Source organism: Lacerta agilis, chromosome 9, assembly GCF_009819535.1.
Source record: "Lacerta agilis isolate rLacAgi1 chromosome 9, rLacAgi1.pri, whole genome shotgun sequence".
Lineage (NCBI taxonomy): Eukaryota > Metazoa > Chordata > Lepidosauria > Squamata > Lacertidae > Lacerta > Lacerta agilis.
The window spans coordinates 33,705,303-33,730,286 of record NC_046320.1 but is presented as its reverse complement, the minus strand read 5'-3'; the positions used below and the strand labels follow the sequence as shown (position 1 = coordinate 33,730,286).

The 24,984-nt window shown below is 42.9% G+C and overlaps 1 protein-coding gene across 2 annotated transcripts in view; it reads left to right on the top strand.

The window, feature by feature from the left end:
- Window positions 1–1,440: 1,440 nt before the first annotated feature.
- FNIP2 (folliculin interacting protein 2) overlaps window positions 1,441–24,984 on the top strand; it is a 28,147-nt gene continuing 4,603 nt past the window's right edge. Inside the window, exons 1-16 of one of the 2 annotated variants that reach the window (XM_033161140.1) lie at window positions 1,441–1,781; window positions 5,192–5,318; window positions 7,046–7,168; window positions 8,099–8,199; window positions 8,287–8,358; window positions 9,138–9,238; window positions 9,373–9,462; window positions 11,861–11,932; window positions 13,491–13,608; window positions 14,901–15,102; window positions 15,849–15,937; window positions 17,732–17,878; window positions 17,975–18,144; window positions 19,324–20,512; window positions 22,492–22,648; window positions 24,493–24,693. In XM_033161140.1, coding sequence (XP_033017031.1) covers window positions 1,546–1,781; window positions 5,192–5,318; window positions 7,046–7,168; window positions 8,099–8,199; window positions 8,287–8,358; window positions 9,138–9,238; window positions 9,373–9,462; window positions 11,861–11,932; window positions 13,491–13,608; window positions 14,901–15,102; window positions 15,849–15,937; window positions 17,732–17,878; window positions 17,975–18,144; window positions 19,324–20,512; window positions 22,492–22,648; window positions 24,493–24,693 — 3,195 coding nt within the window. In that variant the 5' untranslated portion in view covers window positions 1,441–1,545. Of the gene's footprint in view, window positions 1,782–5,191; window positions 5,319–7,045; window positions 7,169–7,848; window positions 8,200–8,286; window positions 8,359–9,137; window positions 9,239–9,372; window positions 9,463–11,860; window positions 11,933–13,490; window positions 13,609–14,900; window positions 15,103–15,848; window positions 15,938–17,731; window positions 17,879–17,974; window positions 18,145–19,323; window positions 20,513–22,491; window positions 22,649–24,492; window positions 24,694–24,984 lie in introns of those variants that run through there. The other variant, XM_033161139.1, reaches the window with a different exon arrangement.

The window sequence follows — 24,984 nt, the reverse complement described above, 5'->3', positions numbered from 1 at the left end:
AGACTAATGCAGGAGAGACATGTTTTGTTGCAGCTGGGGCAGATGTGGGGGAAGTATATAATGGAACTAAAGTGACATATAATCTGGAGCTAATGGCCATGTTTGCACGCCATGTTAAACCAGATTAGTGCAAAGTGAAGGAGGTGTAGGAAACCTTAGGCTCATGCCTTCCCTTTCTGTACTCCTGCACAGGTTCAAGTAGGCTTGTTTTCAAACTAACCATAGGTATTCGCAACATTTTGTCATTTTGGACTAAACAATGGCCCGTGGTTAAGCAGAAGCAAAGCCTTCCAAATTCTTCTGCATGGAAGAAAAGAAAAGGGAGGACACACAAGAGCCATACTGGATCAAGCCCCAGGCCTATCTGTCTGTTCCCCCAGTGGTTAACCAGTTGCCTGTGTAAAGCCTGCAAGCAGGATAGTGGCACCCACCCCACTTGTGATTCCTAGCATCCGGTATACAGAGGTGCACTTGCCTCTGTCAGTGGAGGTAGAGCATAGCCACCTTGTGTGGTTTAGTGCAGCCTTTCTCAACTTGATGCCCTCCAGTTGTTGTCCTATTATAGCTCCCATCTTACCTGGCCATGCGTCATCCAGTGGAAGTTGTAGTCCCAACAGCATGAAGTGCTGGCTTTATTCTTTAACTTCCATTCTGTCCATTCGTGCCAGAGGCAAAAGCAATAATGGATCTAAAATAAATCTGCAGTGTTGCTCAGTTGACTTAAAACACTGATTGTGTTTGACTGTAACTTAAGTGTAAAGGGTGGGGGGGGGTGTCTCTTGGAAATCTCTCCAGGCCTTCAAAATTTTCCTGTGCTCTTTAACCAGCCCCTGCGTGTTGATCATCATCTCGCACTACATGGGAATTGCTTACAATATTATCAGCAAACATTCTAAGGGGTGGGAGGTAGGGAGGTTGCTATCCCTTCCTTTGTGTTAATCATTCCCTACCGATAACCTGTGGCATTGGTGACAGGTTCCTGTTTGCATTGGAAGTGATGGTGCTGAGACACAAGGTTGCTAAGAGCTGTCAGATGACACTTGCTCACATGAGCCCATTAGGAGGGTGTTGCAGCCAGTTTTAAAACAAGTTTGCAACTAGGGAGTCAGTGAGAAAGCAACCTCTCTCTATATATCCAAGGCCATCTGCTTAGGTCTTGTGATCAAATAATTGCTAGCTACAGAAGCATACCAGGAAGCAAGATAGTCATAGCTCTTACTAGCTACTGCATCTGACAGCGAATTGGTTGGATTACTAGGATATACAAGTTGTGCTTATTTCTTTTTTGAAATTAAATTATGTAGTGCATTGTGAGCCTTTGGAATAGAGAATATTTACAGGCATGATGCAGCAAGGACTACTCCTTTAAAGAAAGAAGACGACAACAAAGAAGAAGAAGAAGAAAACCCAAATGAATGCTATTCAATTCTTCGTTGAAGTTTCCCCCCACTGAGAAAGTTTATAACCAATAGATACTGAACTGTAATGAAGGACCCTAGGTAGATCACACTTCAGTACACACTGGCTACTTCAAAGAAGTGATGAATGTGTGTTTGTGTAGAAGAGAGAGGGAATACCTGTGAGCTCAACATGTGTGGAGGCCCGCCAAAGACATCGAACAGCGCAGGGGACCAGACTGAAAAAGGAAGAGAGATTCGTGGTTCCTCTACCACATTGGAGAACAGCTTTTCAAAGGCAAGGTTGAATAAGGCTAAGAAACCTCTTGTGGTGGAAAAGAGTTCCAATTATTCAAAGGGAGTATCTGGAAAGCTATCAAAAAGGTAGGAAAGCTTAATTCAAAAATTGCATTTGAGTGGGTTAGCACTTTGAGACTATGCGTTCTAACTTGCATAGCAGGAGAAAAGTAAGACTAATCCTAAAAAGGGGCACCACCATTTCAGCCAATTAACCTTTCTTCCAGGGAATCACTTGACAGTTATCCTTAATATCTTAACTATATTGCACATTGGATGCTAACAAATTATTGTGTAGGTTAGTTGGAATTAACTTGCTGACAGATGGAAGTGTTTGACTGAAATGTTGTGCCTGCGTTGGTTGTGTATATTAAGATAAGGAGAGTGAAAAAGGATTCTCCATGAGCTACAGATATGGTTTACCAATAAAGTGCTAGCAATAAGTGAAATTCTTTAAAGTTTACATTTGGAATAGGTTCCTCAAAAGGCAATGTAAAACAGATTGATTTTACACACATGCTACCTTCAGCACTTCATCATTTAACAAAATTAATGTACCGCTTGCTTGTCAATCGAACCTCTAAGTGATTTACAAAAAAAAAGCAAGCCTGAAAATAAAGAAGAAATTTTAAAAATAAAAAACTTTACAATAAGTGGGAAAAGATTAAAATGTTTGTCTAAATAAAATGTTTTCAGCAGGTGCCAATAGGAGTGCAGTGAAGATGTGAGATAGTTCAGAAGAGTAGGTGTTTCCATGCTAAAATATACATTTTCTTTCAAGTGTGGAATGGATATTCCATGGCACCTATAAAGTGGCAATGAAGCAATTAGGGTGGGCATATGTGGGTAACTCCAGAAACCTAGTTCGATTTGTCTTTTGAACCTCTGAAGTTGAAGTTCTCCATGAAGGCAGGTTGTATATATTCAGCTAGGTAGACAAGCAACCTGGAAAAAGAGGCAAATTTCCACTTTCCTGTAGTAATACATATTGCAGTACAAACCCACAATAATGTTCAGAAACTGAAATGCCCAGGAAGGGAGGGGGCAGGTTGGTGTTAGAAGTGTGTTCAGTGGCTACCACATGTAGATTATTTTGCCAGCCAAGAACAGTGTTTGGTGATCTTTCCTTAGCACAGAGCTGGATGTCTTGCAGATACTGAGCTATGTATTGTATAATATTGAAAGAAACAGATTTTGACTTCTCTCTTATTGTTAAAATCTGTTGGCAGAATCAAGGAATTCAGCCACCTGTGAGATTCTAAGCCAGGGATGCGAGAGTCTGTAGCACACCTGGATGTTGCTGGACTACAACTCCCATCATCCCTGACTGGAATCATCATGTTGACTGGAACTGATGGAGTCCAGCAGCAACATCTGGAGAAGCTGCTGGTTTCCCACCCATTTTAGGCCATTGACAAAGAGGAATGTATATGCCGGTACTCATTGCTCACCGCTTGTAATATGCACAAATGTTTGAGGATTGCTAGCCTATAGAAAGCAAAAAGTTTAATAAACATGACTTTAAATGTTTTCCTTCTGGCTAAGGAAAGGTACCCATTTCCCCCCTACTCAAAGATATGGCATATCTTAAAAAAATTTTTTTAAATCCTACTTTTTAAAGCGCTTTTGGGAGAGAACCAAAACTGTTGCATGCACAGGATAAATTAACATTGTCTAATACCCTGTAGGTGTGGTCTAGTTGGGTCAGGGCTGTACTGAATTGAAACTATGATACATAAGGGAAGCCTCTGGTAGAAAACGCATATCTCTATGTCACAACGGCAAAGGACTTCACTGTAGCATCTCTTTCAAATATTTCCATGTGCTCTAAAGTCTTGTACATTTCAAACGTTCAGGGTGGCTGTGCCATTTGATTAAAGGTACAGTACTGGCAAACAGATCCAATTTCTGCTTTCACTGGAAACTTAAAAGAGCACATTTGAACCCAAAAAATAATCAACAATTCTTCCTAAAAATGCATAACAAGGAATATGCAAGTTGGTCTTGCCTGTTAAGATGGTAAACTACGTTTAGAAGTCGCATCTACTTATTTCTTACCTATTTGAGTTCATTAGAGCTCTTTGTTTCTAATACCAGGTAAGATAAAGTTAATAGTATTGGTCAGATTTCAGGTTGCTTGATATGCATATAATGTGAGAGCCCTCCTGTTGGTTTTTTTTAACTGTATGAACAAGTCATTAAGAGCTGAACTGTATGTCATAGATTTGCATGAAAATGGTGGATAGTGGGGAAACTGGTAATTGGCATCTATGATAGAAGAGACAGCTATGACTCTTCCACATGGGTAGGCAAACTAAGGCCCGGGGGCCGGGGCCAGCCCAATCACCTTCTAAATCCAGCCCACGGATGGTCTGGGAATCAGTGTGTTTTTACATGGGTAGAATGTGTCCTTTTATTTAAAATGCATCTCTGGGTTATTTGTGGGGCATAGGAATTCATTCATTTTTTCTCTTCAAAATATAGTCCGCCCCCCCCCCCCACAAGGTCTGAGGGACAGGGGACTGGCCCCCTGCTGAAAAACTTTGCTGACCCCTGCTCTTCCGTTCATGCCAGAAAATCATATGTAACAATTTCTTTATGCCATAATAGGAAAGAAATGGTAATACGCATCTACTCTTGCTATCCTAACCCCAAACACACAAGGAAGCATTTGTCAGAAGGGAAAGAGAATGTTCTACCTATAAACCTGGGGTAGCCAGATGTCAAGTATTTTCTTCCTGCCTGTGGGCTGGACTTGGTGAATGTCCAGTATCCTCTCTGATTGGATGCTGATGCTTTGCTCCCTGTCCTGAATTCAGCTATTTAAAAAAAAGAGTTTGATTTGTGGCTACACATCTTCCCTGGTAGAATCGGACCTTGGCAGGCTGAACGATGCTTAAGTGATTTTTATATGTGTTCAGGTAGAATTTTAGGGTTTGTTTTTTTTAAAAAAAAAAAAATCCAAGTCTTAAGGGTTACCTAGACAATATTGTTGTGTTTTTTCTTTCTTTCTTCCTTTTAAGGCAACCTGCAATTTCTCTTGAATGGTTTATTAAGGGTCTTAAATTAGAAACCTGGAGTTGAGTAATGAGGTTTGGTATGTCTCGCCACACTGACTGTCCCGGCTAATACTAGGGTTAGGGTTAACTGTGGCTTTCCAGTTAACTCCTGTATATATACTACTGCAGCTGTCCCACATTAATACTGAACATTACATGTAGGCATGTATGTGGAGGTGTATGTGGTATTCCTATAAGTTGGAAAGCAACTTTTTGAAAGCAGGGTTGTTTTTTTAAAGCGCATTTGACCCCACAGGGGGTTTGACTTAACTTTTGAAATCGCTCGTGATGTAAATATCCAACTGTTCCGCTACCTTTTCAGTGTGAATTTATGAGGAACATTTGTGGCTTTGACATTCACAAGACCACACCATGGAAAAAAGTCTCCTGAATAAATGGCTTTTTATCTTCATTTCTTCTTGTATTTACAATTCGCAGCTGGTCCTCTTCAGGGTTTGACCTAAATGGAATCCGCTTGATAGTCTATCAAGATTGTGAGAGGCGGGGCAGACAGGTCTTGTTTGACTCCACAGCAGTCCACAAGATTGATGAGACAACAGTTCAGGTATGGGTTTGCTGTTTCCTCCTTTTATCCAGGCATAAAAATAAAATAAGAAAATGACCACAATTTTTTAAAATTACAATTATCATAATATTTATTTATATCCCACCTTTACTTAAGGCTTAAAAATACAAACATCACCATTCTTTTCTTTTTGTTTACGTCTCAGTGGAAAACTAGCCTCTTGCCTGCCTGAGATCTTTCCTTCTTCCTGCTACCCCACTCTTTTGCCTCTAGGTGTAGTCTTGGTTGTCTACACAGGTCTATATGCAAACTCTGGCTGCAAACATGCAGTGTATTTAACGCATATGGTTTTGCCCCCCCCCCCTCTGAATCATGGGAACTGTAGTTTTTCCTCCCACTGAGCTGCATGTTTAACAAACTACAGTTTCCAGGATTCTCTGTGGGGGAAGTCGTGTGCTTTAAACATATGGTTTGCAATGCAGCTGGCTCTGTGATGTTGTCTTGGAATAAAAGCTCATTTTGAATACAGTTTACACACAAGGTTCAGCTTTGGCTGATAGATGTAAATTACTTCTGTCCATTCCAGCCGTGGGTTTCCATTTCACTCCTCGCTTCACTGGGCTTTTTTCTCCTGAACTCTTTAAAAAAGAGACTTCGGAGCAGCAACAAGCAAATGTACAGGTTGAGCCAACTTCCCATTGGGCTTGTTTATCTGGAAGCCTAGGCTGGCTACTTGCATGTAAAAAGCAGAGTTTAATCATGAAGTACAGCTAATGAATTCTGTTCCAGGCTTTTCCTGTGGGTGGCCCTTTTCTCTCCCTACCCCCCCCCCCCGCCTTGTCAGTAGCTTGTGTCAAACACATGACAACCAACAATTTTGCTCTTTCCCTAATGACAGTCACATTGGGGGATTAGATTAACAGCCCTTAACTAAATGTAGTACAAAGCAAAATCTCTTACAAAAGGAATGCAAATACGTGGTTTGAATGTGCAAAAGGCCTGTGTGCTTTATGGGGGCAGATAAGGAGTAGGTGTGAGGCTGGTGAAGAGAAAACCCTGTTCTGCTAATGAGTTTGGGTTTTTATTGACCTTCTAAAACCCCCGATGGCTTGTTGTGCTCCCTCTTACCTCAAGGAGCATGTGGCAATGAGCTCACCTCCCCACTCCCACCCCCTCACAGCCCTGCTAATCAGTGAGTTTAAACTAAAAGAATAAATTAGGTCCCCATCTGCATTATATATTCAAAAGAATATTCTACCACTTTAAACAGCCATGGCTGTCCCTCACAAGAATCCTGGGATGTTTGAGAAGGTTGCTGGGAGTTGCTAAAGGTGAAGGTAAAGGTAAAGGGACTCCTGACCGTTAGGTCCAGTCGCGGACGACTCTGGGGTTGCAGCGCTCATCTCGCTTTACTGGCCGAGGGAGCCGGCGTCTGAGTGCAATGAAAGTGCTTGGTTGTATTGAGGAAAGTGAAACCAGAAAACATATACTGCAGCCTTTGGCTGCCTGGTGCCCTACAGATGTTGGGACTACAACTCCCATCCGCCTCAACACACCTCTGGCTGGGGATGATGTCATTTGGGAGTGCAACAACATCTGGAAAGCACCCAATTAGCAGATCAGGAAAACAGCCATGAGCAGGATTAAAAGTGCAAGTGGGTCCATTTTAGCATGGAGACAATGTTTCCTGAACTGAAATTCCCCAGGGTTGCTTAGAAATTATGGGGATTCTGTATTACCATGAATTAATATATTTCCTCCTATAGGATGCTTCTGGGAAGACTTGGGGCAAGGGCTGCCAAACAGCTGGTGGCGCCAGTGCAGCTTCTCCCAGTAGTTCTTCAGTGGACAGTAGGCAGAGTGTCAATGAAGACATTCCTAAATATCAGGTAACCTAAACATGAGAACTGGCATCTTTACATACCCCCAAGTCAACCGAATTGAAAACCAGATTTGTCTTACGTTTTGCCACATATGTGTTAAGGAATAGCTTTCCATTTGGCCTGGAGGGATAAATCCTCACCATCTATTTAGTAATGATTTGAGGGCCTTAGTGATCTTGCTACATTCGAAAGTACTTTCTGTAAACACCAATTTTGGATACTTAAAAAGGCATTTGGATGGCATGTATCCATTTGTATGTATAAATTAAGATGGGTGTATTGATGCTTACTCTCTTCTTTATTTTCCTCTCTTTTTTAATACATTTGCATTTTTTAAAAAGCAGTTAAAAAGAATAGCTGTACAAGTTGCACTGCACTGAAAATGGCTAAATTCTCACTACAGCTGCTTTCTGCTTAGTACATTTTAATTCTGCATCTCCCCATGTTTGTTGTACACCAGCTTCTTTAAACTAAAAATGGTATGGATTTGATGTGAATGATGAAATAGACATGCAAAAGAAAATCAATGGGGGGGGCGAGTAAAAATAAATAAATGAAATTAAGTATATTATATTGGTGCTTTAAAATCCCAAACATGTATATCTTTTTTTGTTTCAATAGACCTTCTTTTGCTCCATGATCTCATACATATCCTTTCAGAGGGGTGTTAAATTGGGGCAGCTAAAAATGTATTCAAAATCAGATTGTAATATGATGTCCCCCATTTCCACTCTGCATGCTTTTAGTAGTGGCTGTGCAGAATCGGTAGAACTTTGATAATTCAGTAATGCTATGCCTGTTGTGTTTTCACTTGCTTGTGTTAATACTTCATTGGGACTCAATGTACTACAACGGTACAACTCAAAAGCTGCTTGGTTTAGAAGCAGCATATGGCAAAGTTTGCGAAAGCAACTGTTTTTCCTTCCTTACTTCTAGTACACAAGGCCAGCTTCTGATGTCAACATGCTGGGAGAGATGATGTTTGGTTCAGTAGCAATGAGTTACAAAGGCTCTACACTGAAAATCCACTACATACGGTGAGCTAATGCCTCCAGTTCCTTCTTGTTGTCATGGAGTTGTTACTGGAACAGCTGAATTATTAGTTTTATTGTTTATCCTTTCAGCTCTCCTCCGCAGCTTATGATGAGTAAAGTTTTCTCTGCCAGAGTAGGCAGCTTCTGTGGAAGTGCAAATAGGTGAGACCATCTTCCTCCTTCGCTTTTACTGTTTTCAGATTCAGATTTTCAAGGGGGAGGGGCAGTTCTCACTCAACTCAGTATTTTTATTTTTTGAAAAACCCTGCCTTGGTAATCATAAACTAACAGTGCAACGCCGTAAATGATTTTTGTGTGGTTGAGGCGCAGATGTCAAGTCCTATGAGAATCAACAGTAAACTTAGGGGGGTTGGCTTCAGAATTCATAATAAGCAGCTAGAAGTGGCTATGTAAAGATAACTAAGTCTTAAAAATGGAGGGATTCACCATTTGGTGTAGAGGAAAAAGAAGCTCCTGCGCACATGGTCATCATGTCAAGTTGTGGTGGTGTTACTTAGAGTTGTAGCTGACAAGAGCCTTCTGTCAGTGCAAAGATTTACACTTGGGCAGTGGACTTTCCTTTCCTCACTTCTTACTCCCACAAATCTGCTCTGCAGGGTTGGAGGACCCCCCCAACAGATTTAGAGGGTGAGTGGGGACAGAGGAGAGCAGGGGAAAGTTACGTTGTGCAAACCCAAATCCTTACGTTGCTGGAGTGAATTACTTAGTGCTACTTGGGATGCAACCTATAGATCCTGACTTTTTTCCTATTGCAGTGCTGCCTGCTGTGTGTGGGTGAAATCGATGCTATCTTACATAAGTTTAGAAATCTCTTTGTGATCATGGATAGCCAGTTGCAGGGGTACAGGGAGGGCAGCATGGGGAGGAAGTGCTCAGTGGCAACTTAATCCATCTTTCTTGGATGGATGTTTCTTTTACAGCTTGCAAGGTAGCTTTGAATACATGAATCAAGAACCCAGTTTAGCAAGACTGAACTCTAATCCAAATAGTTTGGGCCCCTGCCACAGTGGAAGTAACCTAGGTAAGTACATTCAGCAGTTTCATTATTTGTGTGCGCGTTTGTGCGGACCACAAGTTCTCGTTCGTGGTCTGTTACATTTCCATGTAATCTGATTTTGTTTTGTTTTGTATGTTTCTCGTGTTGCTGCCATCTAGGTGTATTGCAGCTGTGTAGCAACAAACTGCTGCATGGTGTGGCTGAAGGGGGGCCTCTCCGGCTCACCCGGAGTGCTTCCTTCTTTGCAGGTTTGTGTGCAGCGTCGAGCACGGGGTGGTGCGCCCGTACATGCCCCTCTAGCTAGCTCCTGGTGGAAATCTCTTGGCATGGGATCAATAACTCCTCTCCACAAATGGACTGGGCTGAGGTGGTGATTGTGGTAGCTGTAAAATGTCCAATAAGAGATCATCTAAAGCAGCTGTGGGGAACCTGTGGCCGTCCCGATGTTGTGGGAGTCCAACTCACCCAGTGTGGCCAGTGGTCAGGGATCAGGACCATCTGACTTGGTGGGGGTGGAGCCAGGGCAATAGCCTCCCTGCAGTGGAGGGGGACAGACAGTGGTGAGGGTGGGAGAGCCGAATTGGTTTTGCTGGGGTATCCACAGCACACCGTCCTTTGCCAACCCTAGTAAGCAGCAGTGACACAGCTGCTGGGAGGCTGCGGCTCTGCGCCACTGGCTGAGCAGTACAGTCGGAACACAGGAGGCGATTGTTCCTTCTAGCTCAGTATTGTCAACACTGACTGACAGCAGCTCTCCGGGGCTTTGAGCAGAAGCCTTACCTAGAGATGTTGAGGATTGCACCCGATAGCTTTTGCATGCAAAGCAGATGGCTCTACCACTGAGCCATGGCTTTTGGCCAACATTCGGAGGGGCTGCAAGTTCCTCACTCTGTCCATGTAGCATCCTCAGTAATGTGTTTCCCTGCTGGTAGCACTTCATAGCGCCATATTTATTCCCAGATGACAGAGCCCTTCCAGTTTTGAGAGGAGTTGTTTTTTCCAAGTTAATAATTTGCTGGTGTGTTCTGTTATTTTTCTCACATGTAATAATGTTGGAGTGGTTTCTCTCTCTTTTTTCTTGATCTTCCCCTGCCCCCACATGCTAAAGTCTCCTAAATGTCACCGAATAAGCACAGTTAATTTTGTAGCAGAAGTGCTGATCTTTTGGAAGAGGGAATCTTAGTTAATCTAAACACGGGTCACAAATTTTGCATGCCCTCTAATCAATCGATCTTTGCTTAATGTTGAGAATTTGTGGAGCTACAACTGCTGTTCAGCCTAGCATTGGGAGCCATCTGAAAACAGATATTTGTCATTTGTGTGTGTTGTCATTTTAAAGCATGTAAGAGTAACAATGGGTTGGATCCAGAGGTTCACTTCTAACCACAGAAGTTGCCTTTAGCTTGTGGATAGTTTGTGTTACTTCCTGCTAGCATTTTACTCAGGGAACTTAAACTAATGCCACAATAAATTCACTGTGTGTGTGTGTGTGTGTGTGTGTGTGTGTTACAACAGAGCAATATAGTAGTTAACATTACATAAGGTAGTCATTTAAAACATAATCACCTATTTTCACTTATATTCTCTTTTCAGAGTTATCAGAGATCAAATTAATTGACAGTATTATACACACACGAACACACACACACGTGTGTGTGTGTCCATGTGTGTGTTGAGTTTAGCAGGACTGTGATGCATCCTCTCTCTTTTTTAATCAACATATACCAGAAGTGGGATCTGTTTTTCCAAGACATTGCCCTTGAAATTGGGATACAAAACAGCTCTAGTCTACGCAGATCTTTTGTCTTGAGAATAAGGAATTCCATACTTGTTGAAACCACCCCTGGCTTAATAGGTGCCATCTAGGCAACATAAGGCTTTAGTCTTACTCAGGCTTTCTTCCCCCAGCCATACTATGCCATGGGGTCCATTCCCTCCCCTCTACCCCATGAGAAGAGAGAGCGGGTAAAATTTTGCAGCCTTGAGCCAGCTGTGGTCATGTACGCTGGAAGGTCCATGTTCTAAACTGCATGGAGAGCATACATAAGAAAAAAACTCCTTGTAGAAGTTCAGCAAGCTATGAAGGAAGGGTGTGGCAGCAGTGATAACTGGCAGTAGGAGCAGAGAGGTCTCCCCCATTCTCTCCTCTTCTGTTAATTGCAGCGAGGGGAATGCCTGAAGGGAGATTTTGTTGTTTTCAAACTGAAAATATGTCCCTTCGTTTCTCAGTGTCTTCAGAAGCATGAAAACTTCTATGGGAACTATAATTATAACACCATGTCATCTATTAGGCAACTGTTTGCACAACAGTGCTAATGGCTATTTTCCTTCCAATCAGTGTTCCAACCTGATAAAACTAACAAACTAGTTGAAGTCGGACTAGGATTTCAGACGAAAGACATACGTCGATAAACTTGCAGGATCAATAGTATGTTTGTTAAAGCAGACTTGACTAATTTTAAGCCTGCAATTGTGTCCTCCTTGCCTCCGGTCCCACATACCCCCTTGTCACTCTTGAGGCATTTTGCTCTGGAGCTTTTGAGAAATATCACTGTTGAATTTAAACTGCTGCTTGTGTGGCCTGGTTTTAAAAGCAGGTGAGAAATAGGATGCCTGTTAAATCTCCTCCGTTTCCTCCCCTTTCAGCTCACAGCACACCTGTTGACATGCCTAGCAGGGGGCAGAATGAAGACAGAGATAGTGGCATCGCTCGATCAGGTATATCACTCCTCTCTGCTGTACCAACCAAACGTGGCAAATAAATTTTAAGTGACATGTGTGCCACCAGTTCCATATTTCATCGCACTTGATATGGCACTCTTATGAACCCTGATACTATGTTTAAAAATGGAAATGTATGTTCAATGGTTTCTTATTCTAGGATTATTTGTAAAAATCAATTTTCTAGTCTCTTTAAGGCCATTACTTCTGAATTATTATCATTATTAATGTTATTTTTATTACCTGCCTCCCCAAACTCATTCTTGGTACTTATTGCCAATTTGACTTTCCCCCTATGTAGTATTGTAAGGTCCTTGGATGGTTGCTCATGAGAAACCAGACAAAACCCCAGCCGTTTCTTTAGTAGTTTTATTGTGCATACTGTGTACAGTGCAGAGCTAAAAAGTTCATGTCTGTATCAACAGTCTTCAGAATCCGGGAGTGGCCCCTTCCGGTTCTGACCCCAACATAAGAGTTTCGATATACGAAATCTCCACCTCCCCTCTTTTCGTTTCACCCCTCTGCATACTTGGGGCAATGGAAATAGCGTGTCTCCCTCTTCACCCGCTGAGCGAGAGGAGTGCAGGGTCTCTCCAACATCCCCAGAGCCTCGGCTCTCCAGCTCCTGAGCTGCCTGCCCCTCCCCATTGGAGACCTCGCTGCTCCCTCCGCAGGACGAGGAGGTGCTACTGGTCAGGTGGGGCTGAGGCTCTCTGTAGCATCCCGAGAGCCCTTCCACCACCCTGCGCTGAGCTGGGGACAGTTCCCTGACAAGTATCTTCATGATTTTCCTGTAGATTGTAAGCTTCTTTAACATTCCAGTTTGTTCTGCACAGTGTCTGGCACTCCGTTTTAGATTTAGACTTATTCCGTTATCTCTCCCTGTCCCCCAGGACTGCCACCTTGCAAAGGGGTGCCTGGAGATGGTCCCATTGGCCCCTCCTGCATGTCTTCATTGCCATTCCTGCAGCATCCCCACCCCAAAATGCATTGGGGCTGAATTTCTGCTGCAGGGAGCCTACCGTATTCAAGTAGGGCTGCCACACAATCTAGAAACCGGGTTGCATGCAACACTGTGTATGCAGAGCTCCAGTTGCACAGTGTGACTTCCCCTTCCTTTCCTCTTCCCACATGTCATTGCTTAGCAGATGTCTGCCGCAGTAGCAGAAAGGCCGTGTCGGAGAAGACCCCTGGAGCGGGGGGAAACATATTGATCTATTTGCTTCTGAATTTGGAAGTGCAATTGCTACAAAGACTTTTTAAGTTTTGCCTACTGGAATGATGGGAGAGCTGTCTGTTCTCTTGCATTGCTACACATCTTTAAGTAAAACCAACTTTTGTTTCCTAAAACGTGTGTCCCTACTGCGGAGGAGTCATTTTCACTCTGTGGTGGGGATTCCGCATTTTCAGTGCTCTTAAGATGAAGCTGTGGGCCTCTCTTTTCCTACCCCACCCCAAGAGAAGATGTCTTTAAAAGACGGGGGGGGCGGGGTGCCAGGGGAAATCGCTATTGAAGGACCATCTTGGGTGATGCTTCTTTCTGCTTTCTTGCCAGCTTCTTTAAGCAGCCTCTTGATGACTCCTTTGCTGTCGTCAAGCTCTTCCAGCAGCTACCACCGACGCTGGATACGAAGTCAAAGAACAAGTTTGGAAAACGGCATTATTCCTAGGTGGTAGGTTTCTAGGGAATATTCCTGGAATAGGATTTTGTAGACTCTGTGGAAAGAGCCAGCATAGCACAGGTGGGCATCTGCTTACAGAATCAGGCATCTCCTTCCTTCTGCACCCTCCCAAAATCTTCTTTAGTGGGCTGGGGGGCATTCTGAAGGAGAGTTGAGGGACTGGAGGGAGAAGAGGAAAAACTGGAGAGAAGTCCAGTTGTGCAAATTGGTTTTAAAATTTATAGACTGTATTTCCCCCCGCCCCCCGGTCTTAAGTGCCTTGGAGATTTGCCACAATTATAAATCATCTGTAAAACTGGTTCAAAAGACTGCAGAGTTAAAAACAACAGCAATTGGATGCCACCACACCAACAAAAAAAGGCCTTTAAAAGCTTGCTTAGCTCAAGTACATGCATAATAAAGCCTGGTGGACTTTGCTGGAGAGGGTGTTTCGCAGTGTAGTTGCTATAGTTTGGTACACCCTGTTTCCAGTGGGAAGTAATCTCCCTGTTAACAGTGGTGGCACCTAAACTAATACATTTGGGGAAGGGAAATTGCATACAATACCTCAGTATTTGTATTTAATTTTTTTTATGAGCCACCTTTCAAAGTTTTAAATTTTTTTCTAAAAAAGGGAAAATGGCAGGAACATAAAAGCCAGTGACAAAGTTACACAAGCCCGGCAAAACAGAAAGTGTTTAGAGCCTGCCTCAGTCTCTGAAGTGAGGGATAAGACAGATTTGGGGGTGGGGGAGGGAATTCAAAAAATGTGGAACTACCACTGATACCTGATACCACCCTACTCTCTTTTAAGCAGGACCTCAGCAGCCAATCTTGGTGCTCAGGCAGGACAATAAGGGTGTAGGCCAGGACTGGAGAACCTGTTGCCCTCTAGGCATAGCTGTCAACTTTCCCCTTTTTTAAAGGGAAATTCCCCTATTCCGAATAGGATTCCTCGCAAGAAAAGGGAAAAGTTGACAGCTATGCCTCTAGGTGTTGTTGGACTCCAACTCCCATCAGACCTAGCCAGCATGGCCAATAGCTGGGGATTGTAGTTGTAGTCCAACATCTGGTGGCTCACAGGTTCCCCATTCTTGGTGTAGGCTTCAGTTAACATGGTCTCAAAATGGTTAAGGACTTTAAAAGTTAAAACCAGCACTCTGTGCATACACACAGCCCTTGTTTTTAAACCCGTTGCTAACATCTGCACTAGGCCATCAAACAAAAACCTCTTGAACACTGTTGATTTTTCTAAATGAGCACATAGCTATGCTATAATTTCCCCACTGCATTTTCTTTTTCAGGTCAACTGAAGAAACTTTCAGCATGGCAGATGAAAGCTGTGGCCTCAATCCTGCAATGGTTCGAAGGAAGAAAATTGCCATCAGTGTCATTTTCACCCTCCCGGAAAAAGAAGAGGCCCAAAGGGAATTCCAGGATTTCTTCTTCTCTCACTTCCCCTTATTTGAATCACACATGAGCAAGCTGAAGAGCGCCATTGAAATGGTAGAGCATGGAACTCATCCATTCAATATTATTATTATTATTATTATTATTATTAACCATCTGGGAGGCAGGCTGGGCTGAGTGATGCCATGTCAGGGGCAGATCTCCAGGGAGTTGGACGGCTGAGCTGGCAATGTACAGCTTCTGCTTGAAATCTCAAGATCTTTTCCATGGCACCAGGCAAGCTCTGAAAGTTACATATCGTTGCAGAGGTAGGCCTGTCTAACCTGACATGGACTTGGCAGATGAGCCTATTGTAGCAAGACAGACAGAAACTTTCTTTGGGAAGAATGAGCACTACAGCACTGATTCCTGTCTCTTTCCCCTGCCCCCAGCAACCATTTTTTTTTTATTTAAATACGTTTTATCTGGTTTTCATGAAATGTTAAAGATGCTTCATGCATAGACCTTCAGGCATATTGCTCCTTGATCTCTCTTATCAGTCTCAAGAAGCCTTCTCTGACTTGAGTCCCCAGATGCTGTTGGACTACAAACCCCATCATCGCCAGCCAGCATGTCCAGTGGTCAGGGATGATGGGAATTGTGGTTCCTACCCTATCTGGAGACACCAAGGATTGAAACTGGGACCTTTTGCGTGCAATGCATATGCTTCACCTCTGAACTAGAGCTGTTCATTAGATTCCAGTGCTTGACTTTTCAAAGTTTTTCAGTAAACCTTTGAAATAATAATAATAACTTTTGCTTTTCTTTTTAAAAAATCCTGTTATGATTGCTTTCTCTCCAAGGCCATGATCACCTGCAGAAAAATAGCAGAAACAAGCCAAAGAGTGCAAGTGTACATCAGCCGTGTCATGGATGCCCTGGGTGAATTCAGGTAAGTTAGTGGTCCATGGAAGGCAAGCAGTAGATTTGTACTTCTCCATAAAGGGCATCCAGGTCACCATTCAGAGCCCAGTTCATTGCAGCTTTGTCCCTGTTGCACTAGTCTTCCTCCATTTCCCAGGTACACATGCCTTCTATACATGGGAGGACTGAGCTTCTTAAAAGATGCGGAATTTGCAGATTGTAGGTATGCAGCCATACACTCTGACAGTAAATAGCAGTGTGCAGGTACAAAGGCACAGATTCACCTTTAACAAACAAACAAAAAAGTTGGCTCTGGTGGTGGAGGAAGTGAGGCGACGTGGTTTTTCTGTTTCTCTACCAAAAAAATAAGCCCAAACTGGTGCCTCTTTAATCACTTCTCCAGCTTTTCCATGGAGAAATAGGGGGAATGCAGCAGTGGTGAGACATCCCAGCATATGGGATTTGCATCTGTTGTGCAATGTCAGTAAAAGTTTGTTTCGAAAACTGCCATTCTTACCTGCGGTGCTCTGCCACCTAAGTTTCAAAAAGAGGGCTGCAGTGACGTGCACATGAAGCAGAATAAGGTGGCAAAGTGAAATACGTCACTATAGGCTTCTTTCGCATCAAACCCTGTATTTAAAAACCTACTGTAGTTCATAAATGCAATGCTCTGTCAGCAGTCTACTTTGCCACCTTGCTCCCACTTCATTCTGCTGTGTGTGTAGTCAAGGTCTACATTTTCAACTCACTTGAGGCTGTCATTTGTGCAAATTAATTGAAGAATGACTTCGGCTGCAGTGCTGTGGGCCCCCAGGAAGGTGTATCTGGGGTCACCGAAGCTCCCTGCAAAGAGAGTGAGAGCTGATGTCCTGCAGAAACCTCTGATGACCAATTATGTAGGAGCTCAATCAGCACAACCACAAAAGGAATGTGCTGGTAGAAGATTAGGAAACTACTTGGAGCCACCGCCTAGCATAGGCAGAAAATGAGGAAAGTTTTAAGAGGAAAAACACCCATGCAAAGAAGTGTGCATGCACACGAAAGCTCATACCAAGAACAAACTTAGTTGGTCTCTAAGGTGCTACTGGAAGGAATTTTTTTTAAAATTGTTTTGTTTTGACCATGCAAAATGGGACAGCCAAGTGCAAGCATGTTCCTCTGGCCTCATTTATTCTCCTGGCATTATTTATCCTTTAACTTTTTGCTTCATCCCAGAGAACAACCTTTCCCAGCTGTAGCCAATACAATTAGAAATTGGGCCATAAATCCTTTCAAATCATGTCCAGGGTATGTTTTACCAGCAATCACAGATAGCTAATTACGAATGTCCATGTCAACCTATTAACCTATGCTGTGATCTATATAAAATGTTGCCTGTTGTGAAATAAGGGGGAGCTATTATCGCGTTTGAAAATAATTAGTATTTGGGTCAGGATTTTACACCTCTGTGGGTTCGGTCACCTGACCATATCTCAATTTATTATTTAGGCACCTGACTGAGGCCATGGCCACGACTGAGAGGGTGGAGAGGGATTATATAAAAGAGGATGTGAATTGTTCGCAACATAAACCAGCCTTCACCAATCTGGCACCCCCTCCAGCTGTTTGGACTAGAATGCTGGGCAGTAATCTGTCCACAGTCGCTGACCCCATATTTTCTGGGCCTACTGCAGCGGCACTTGGGAAGCAGAACTAATAGTTTGGCTTTGTACACTTGAGATCATCATCTTTGTTATGGGATAGAGGCTTTGCATTTTGAACAGCGTATACTGCTTTAGCTAATAGATCTCTCTTTGGGTCATCCCCCTCCTCTCTCTTACAGAATTACAATCTGGAACTTGTATTCAGTTCCAAGGATTGCAGAGCCTGTATGGCTAACCATGATGTCCGGCGCTTCTGAAAAGAATCAGTTGTGCCAACACTTTCTCAAGGAATTCACCATCTTGATAGAACAGACCAGCAAAAACCAGTAAGTCATCGCTGTGACTTGCTTGCTCTGCTCCCCTTCATAGGAACTGTAGGTTCATCACCGTAATTATATTGTTTGTGGCTCTTTTCTCCACAGGTTCTTAGCGGCTCTCTTGACGGCAGTGCTGACCTATCACCTGGCTTGGGTCCCCACAGTGATGCCAATTGACCACCTTCCCATCAGGGCCTCCTCTGAGAAACGTGCCTCTCAGTCTGTGAACATGCTGGCAAAATCTCACCCTTACAATCCGCTCTGGGCACAGCTTGGTCAGTGCAAAACTTTAAAAACAAACCCAAGGGGATCTTTTTTTAATAGGATAAGACTTAATTGCACAGAAATGTCCTTGTGCTCATGCATTTTAAAATCGTTTGTCATATTAGGCTGAGGAATAAATGGAGTGTAATTAGAAAGCTGCTTGATGTATGCTTGCACAGTGGAGACGTTTTTGAAATAGCTCTATTATACTTACCAAAATCGTGCTTTGAACGTGCACGTATTTTATCAACTTTAGTGAACTCTTCATTCAGCATAAAAGCTTGCTCCTTGCAGCCAGATGTTGGTCAGCTCTAAGGGATTCTGTTGCCAGTGGTTGAGATGCTGTTTTTTAAAAAGCATGATGATGCCCTCTAGTGGTTACCGCATAAGCTACAGACTTACTTCTATTGGTACTTGTAATAAAGTGAAGGTGCAAGCAATAGATTTTTTTTATTTTGTTGAGCAGCTTACACTTTAATAGTCTCTAAATCTCGTAGTATGTGTGTGTTTTTAATAGAGCTTCATGTTTTGTGAATTGCTAACACGATTTCTATAACGATAACTGGTTTTGGTTTACTCTCATCTGTTGCAGACCTGTAAAGTATGGGTTGTCATAAATCATTTCATTTTACACATCTGCATTTCTCCTGCGATAGGAAATAAAAATGTAAATTGTACACCATTTAGCTTTTATAGGGGTCACATAATTCGGGTGTTCTTGGCACAGAAATCGTAATTGATTTTTAGCACGGCGAGTAAGATCTGCCTGCTAATGACTTGGGAAAAACCCTTTTTCAAAAAATAACTAATTATGTAGTGCAAATAAAACTTGAGGGCATGATCTAGCCAGTGGTAAGCACTTTTAGGTCCCATTGATTTTCAATGGGAAGTTAACCATGTGTGTTTAATTCCTCCTATTGAAATCAATGAAATGTAAAATAGCTTAACTTGAACTGGATCGTGCCCTTGAGTTTTAATTTGTCTCATAGGCTAGAGCAATGATTATAATCATGTTTGATTCCTTAGTGCCAACTTTCACGGCACATTTTGTAACTAGATGGATCTTTTTTAAAATACAAACAAACCACAAAACAAAACTGGATTGGATTGGACGTGGGCCTGTTGTCTTATGGCCTTCTGGGTTAAAAGGCAGTACGAGTCTCCATTTTTCTTCCTTATGCTTTTTCCAGGTGACTTGTATGGTGCTATAGGCTCACCTGTCAGGATGACGAGGACTGTAATTGTTGGAAAGCGTAAAGATTTGGTTCAACGCATCCTCTACATTCTTACGTATTTCTTACGGTGCTCTGAGCTGCAGGAGAATCATCTGATCCGGAGCGGGCAAGTTGGCAGAGGAGAGCAAGCCCTGAGTGGCGGCAAGATCTCGACAGCTCTAGAAAAGGGAGAAGTTGAGGATTCTGATTATGTAGTAGTCACTGTTAGAAACGAACCTGCTCTCATACCTCCCAGTTTGCCACGGAGACCTGGGAGCGCTGCTGCTGTGGGAGAGAGCTGCTTTGAACCTGCCTGCTTGAAGCGGGAGCATGAAGGAATACATACTGAACAGAGTTCTGAACTGCCCTCTTTCTTGCCCAAAGCTGGCTCCTCCAAAGGACTTGTGGAGGAAGCTAAGAAGGGGGAAACGGTGTCTGGTTCAGAAGGTGTATCTAGGGGGTGTGCAAAATTAGAGGATTCAACAACAGGAATGAAGGACGACAACCAGTGTAACGCAGCAAGACAGCTGTTTTGCAGCAAGAGGGCTAGCCAGAGGGACCCTCATTTGGAAAGAGTTACCTTCCAAATTGGAAGCTCCCCGTCACCCGTATCTGATTTAGAACCCACCCAAAAGGATCTGGATGAAACTGTAGGGATGCCGAGGAGCAAAAGCAAATCTCTGTGTTTCCTGTCAAGTCCGCTGCATGCAACTGCCCAAGTCCAGCAGGAGAAATCTGACTTGTGTCTTAAACCACGTGCTAGGCAGAAAGCTTGTAAAACGCGACTACCAAGTGCACTTCGGTTGTCATGCCATCCACCTGCCCATTCTGAGAGCAAAGTCAAAACGGCAAAGCCAGGAACACTGGGAGAAGCTGAAAGCACACACTGTGAAAACTTGGAAAAGGTTTCTCTTGACTGTGATTCAGGAAGTCCCGCTGACGTGCAAAGATGTGGCCAAGCCGTTACGGAGGATGTCCCCTGTGGGGATGCTGGAAGCAAACACCCTTTCAGAGTGAAAGAGAACATGCCCAGAAATGAGAGCTCTGACAGTGCCCTGGGAGAGAGCGATGATGAAGGTAGCACACATATCCCAGATGGGCAATCTCCGAGCTCTGTCAACAGTAGGACAGAAGAACTTTCCGAAGTAGAACTTGCTTTGCCAAGGTAAATATGTAAATATGACCAACTCTAAAGGTGTGACTCCTCAAGGGTTTGCTGCATTGTTATTTGCACTGGTCTAAGATGGCGCTTGAAAAATCTGAAGAAGGAACCTCTAGCCTGATATTTAGACCAACTTAAACCAAATGTTTTCATTATAAGGTAGTATTGACCCTATGCTGGGAAAGCCGAGACAACCTACTTTTATAGTGCAAATTGGGTTTTTTCCATTATTACTTTGAGGCATAATACTTACATCATAATTTTAAGGTTTTACAATAATAGAGACTGTTATCAATTTAGTTAAAATGGACTAAAAGGCTCAGTTTTTCTCTTTTTACAATATGTGAAAGCAGCAAAGTCTTAGACTAGCATTAGACTTGCCTTCATGGGCAAGTATCTACTTCACATGCTACATTATGCAGCCTTTCAGTCTTTACAAACAGGTGGTTTTTGTGAACTCAGCTACAACAGAGCACAAGCGATCCAATGTAAAAGTTAACATGTACCGTATTTTTCGCTCCATAGGACGCACTGGACCATAGGGCGCACCTCATTTTTAGAGGAGGAAACAAGAAAAAAAAATATTTTTCTGGTTTTCCTCCTCTAAAAGCCCTGTTGCTTTTTTGTTGTTGTTTTTCAGGATCAGCTAAAGGTTTTGCAGCTTTTTTGCAAAGGGAAAAGCCCTGGCTTTTTTGAGGATCAGCTAAAAGTTTTGCAGCTGTTTTTGCAAAGGCAAAAGGCCTTTTTTGAGGATCAGCTAAAAGTTTTGCAGCTTTTTTGCAAAGGGAAAAGCCCTGGGTTTTTTTTTTGGTTTTTTGGTTTTTTTGTTTTTTTTGAGGCTCAGCTAAAGGTTTTGCAGTTTTTTTTGCAAAGGGGGAAAAGCAAAGCTCCTTTTGCAAAGGGGGAAAAGCAAAGAGGAAAAGCCCCATTTTTATGGGGTTTAACTCACATTTCTGAAAAATCTTAAGGAAAGGGAGCCCTTTCTACTGTTTGCAGACAGATAATCTAATCAGCCAGTCACATGTCCTGGGGAAACAAACAACCTCCCTCTGCAGCACATTCAACAAAGGAGGGCGGGGCTGAAAGGGAGCCGGGACTCTTATCTCTCTCCCGATCTCTAGCTGATCAGCTGCTGAGCGGTGTACTTTCAACACTCCCTTTTCTCTTTGTAAAATAAAAAGCACAATCTGCTTTTGGCCCCTGGGCAATTCAGCTCTAGGGACCACCATTCGCTCCATAAGACGCACAGGTATTTCCCCTTACTTTTCAGGAGGAAAAAAGTGCGTCATGGAGCAAAAAATACGGTAACTATCATTTTAACCTATAAAATAGGTGTTTGGCCTAACTGTCAGTTTGGATAACTCATTAGGTGCACATTTATGCGATGTTAAGAGATGATAAGATGAGTGGTTTCAAAATGCTTACATTAGTGTTTAAAGCCCTAAATAATTTGGGCTCCAGATATCTGAAAGATTGCCTCCATTCCTGCTGATCTCCCTGGGTGTTAAGATTAGCAAAGAGAGGTCTCTCTCGGTAGTTCTGCAACCCTCAGAAGTGTGGGGAATGGCAGCCCCTAAAATGTGGACCGCCGTCCCACAGAGATGCATCTAGTATCTTAACGGTATGATAAAGGGGAGGTAAGAAATGTTATAAATAAATGAGGCAATCATCAAATAACCGGATCGTCATGTCAAAGTTCCATAATTGACGCTCCTGCTGGGGAAAATATTTTGTGGTACAGACAAAGTTTGGGAACCATGGTCTGACTGTACCATTCAGAGCTGAGAATGACAGTAACTTTTCCATGGTCATTTTAGATCATGAGCTGTAATCTTGCAAGCAAAGAAGGCAGTGTCATCATTCACATAGCATTACAATCTTCCAATCTTGCTGAAATAACCCCACTTTATTCCAATGCCTTTTCACAAACTGGCCTTAGAAATGGCTGAGTACTAAGCGTGCAACCAATTCCTCTGTTTCAGATCCAACACAATCAGCAATCAAAGCGTAAAGCATTTTGGAAGGTCCCTTCTCGGTGGCTATTGTGCCTCATATATGCCTGACCTGGTGTTGCATGGAATCAGTAACGATGAGCAGCTCAAGCAATGCCTATCAGCTGAGTTGAGTCATGCAGTGAATGTAAGTCTGGACATACTTCTGAGCCTCTTTCTTTCAGCGAGACATAGAAGTGTTGGCAGTAGGAAATGTAAAAGTGGGATAGTTGTAGGTGGATCAGATCTGGCAGTATGCCAAAGTGAAAATGGAAAGTGTGGGTGAGCACCCTAATCTATATTTTCCTTCTATTAATAGAATTCTGATTTAAATTTTGGACCTCACTGTTGCAAGATGCATTAATGACCACTCACTTAAGTGGCCTTTAAATGGGTTAGACCAATTCTACAAATGGCTACTATTCATTACAGCTAAAATAGAACCTGTCTCTCTAGAGGCAGGGTACCAAATGCCCTGAACATGCAGGGGGAGGTTGTAATCATTATGGCCTGTTTTGGGGCTTCTAGAAGTGCACAGCTGACCTCTGATTGGAAACAAATACTGGATTTAGATACACCTTAGTTTGCTACCTGCCGGACCCCTCGTGGAGGAAACACACAAAGAAAGGGTGATCTCAGGGTCTGGGTAGGTTCAAATGGAGAGAGGCAGTCCTTGAGGTAGAAGAAGAAGGAGGAGGAGGACTTTGGATTTGATTTGATATCCCGCTTTATCACTACCCGAAGGAGTCTCAAAGCGGCTAACATTCTCCTTTCCCTTCCTCCCCCACAACAAACACTCCGTGAGGTGAGTGGGGCTGAGAGACTTCAAAGAAGTGTGACTAGCCCAGGGGTCAACAACCTTTTTCAGCTGTGAGCCGGTCCACCATCCCTCAGACCATGTGGTGGGCAGGACTATATTTTGAAGAAAAAAATGAACGAATTCCTATGCCCCACAAATAACCCAGAGATGCATTTTAAATAAAAGGACACATTCTACTCATGTAAATACATGCTGATTACCAGACCATCCACGGGCCGGATTGAGAAGGCGACTGGGCCGCATCCGGCCCCTGGGCCTTAGGTTGTCTACCGCTGGACTATCCCAAGGTCACCCAGCAGCTGCATGTGGAGGAGCAGGGACACAAACCCGGTTCACCAGATTACGAGCCCCCCGCTCTTAACCACTACACCACACTGGTGTAGCATTGTGGCATTGTGGTCCTGGGCTGTTCCATGTGGCTCTTGCCACACAGAATCCCTTTAATATCATTGACAGTTAAGCATAGAAAGCTGCATTATACCAAGTCAGATTATTTATCCATCAAGCCTGGTACTTGTCTACCCTACCTAGCAGTCACTCATTAGAGGTCTCTGTCATCACCTACCTGAACTTTTTTAAAAAAAATTGAAAATGCTAGGTACTGTACACTAAACCTTCAGAGTGCAAGACAAGCCTTTTACCACTTGGTTATGCCCCCAAAATGCATAGTACATCTTCCACATTGTGCCTGTTTGCCTCGAACAAAAACTGTGTTCATACTCTAGGTGGTCCCATGTATGCAAAAGCTCAGAATGGACACCATTTATTTAAATGGAGGGAGTCCTGTCCATATGTGCACCTAATCTCTGCCCTGAAATTAACAGGGTTTTTGTGGACATGATTGCTAGGATAAGACACTTTTTTGTCTGAAAAGGCTATTGCATCAAAAATATTTTTTTTTAAAAAAACCCAAAACCTTTTTTCAATTAATTCAGTATTTGACAATAGAGGTTTACATGGATCACTTGATCAGTGCCATCCAAATTTATTTTTCCAGCAGGTCACAAACATATTCTGTTAAGAAGAACAAATGCTACTAGCCATTTGTCATTAGAGATTATAGTAAACTATGCTGAATGTAAACTTTAAATTTGTAAATTGAATATATATTAATCTAAAAAGTAGACAGCAATTTAAAACTGTTCCATTTACTTTCTTTTTCCTTTCTACAGCATCCAGTACTAGATGAGCCCATAGCAGAAGCTGTTTGCATTATTGCAGATACAGATAAATGGACAGTACAGGTGGCCACAAGCCAAAGAAAGATAACCGACAGCATGAAGTTGGGCAAGGATGTCCTGGTCTCCAGCCAAGTGTCGTCTTTATTACAATCCATTTTACAGCTTTACAAATTTAACCTTCCTGCTGACTTTGTAAGTCCGCGTTTACAAATGATTGCCTGCTGAAGGAATTGATTAACAGGGAAAGTGTGATGTGCGGCCAGTTTTTACATTCCATAGACCACTACACTGACTTCTTTCAGACCTTGAAGGAAGACTGCATAGTGGAAATAGCGCCCCACCCCCCAGCATAACTGAATAGTCTAGGAATTCTCCTCTTTGGTACCTGTTAGAGAATTAACTACAGCTCTTTAGGAACCTTTCTTCTTTGCTGCAGACTTGTTTCTGTCCGCTGGCAGGCCATGTTCGCATCCTTTATTCCCT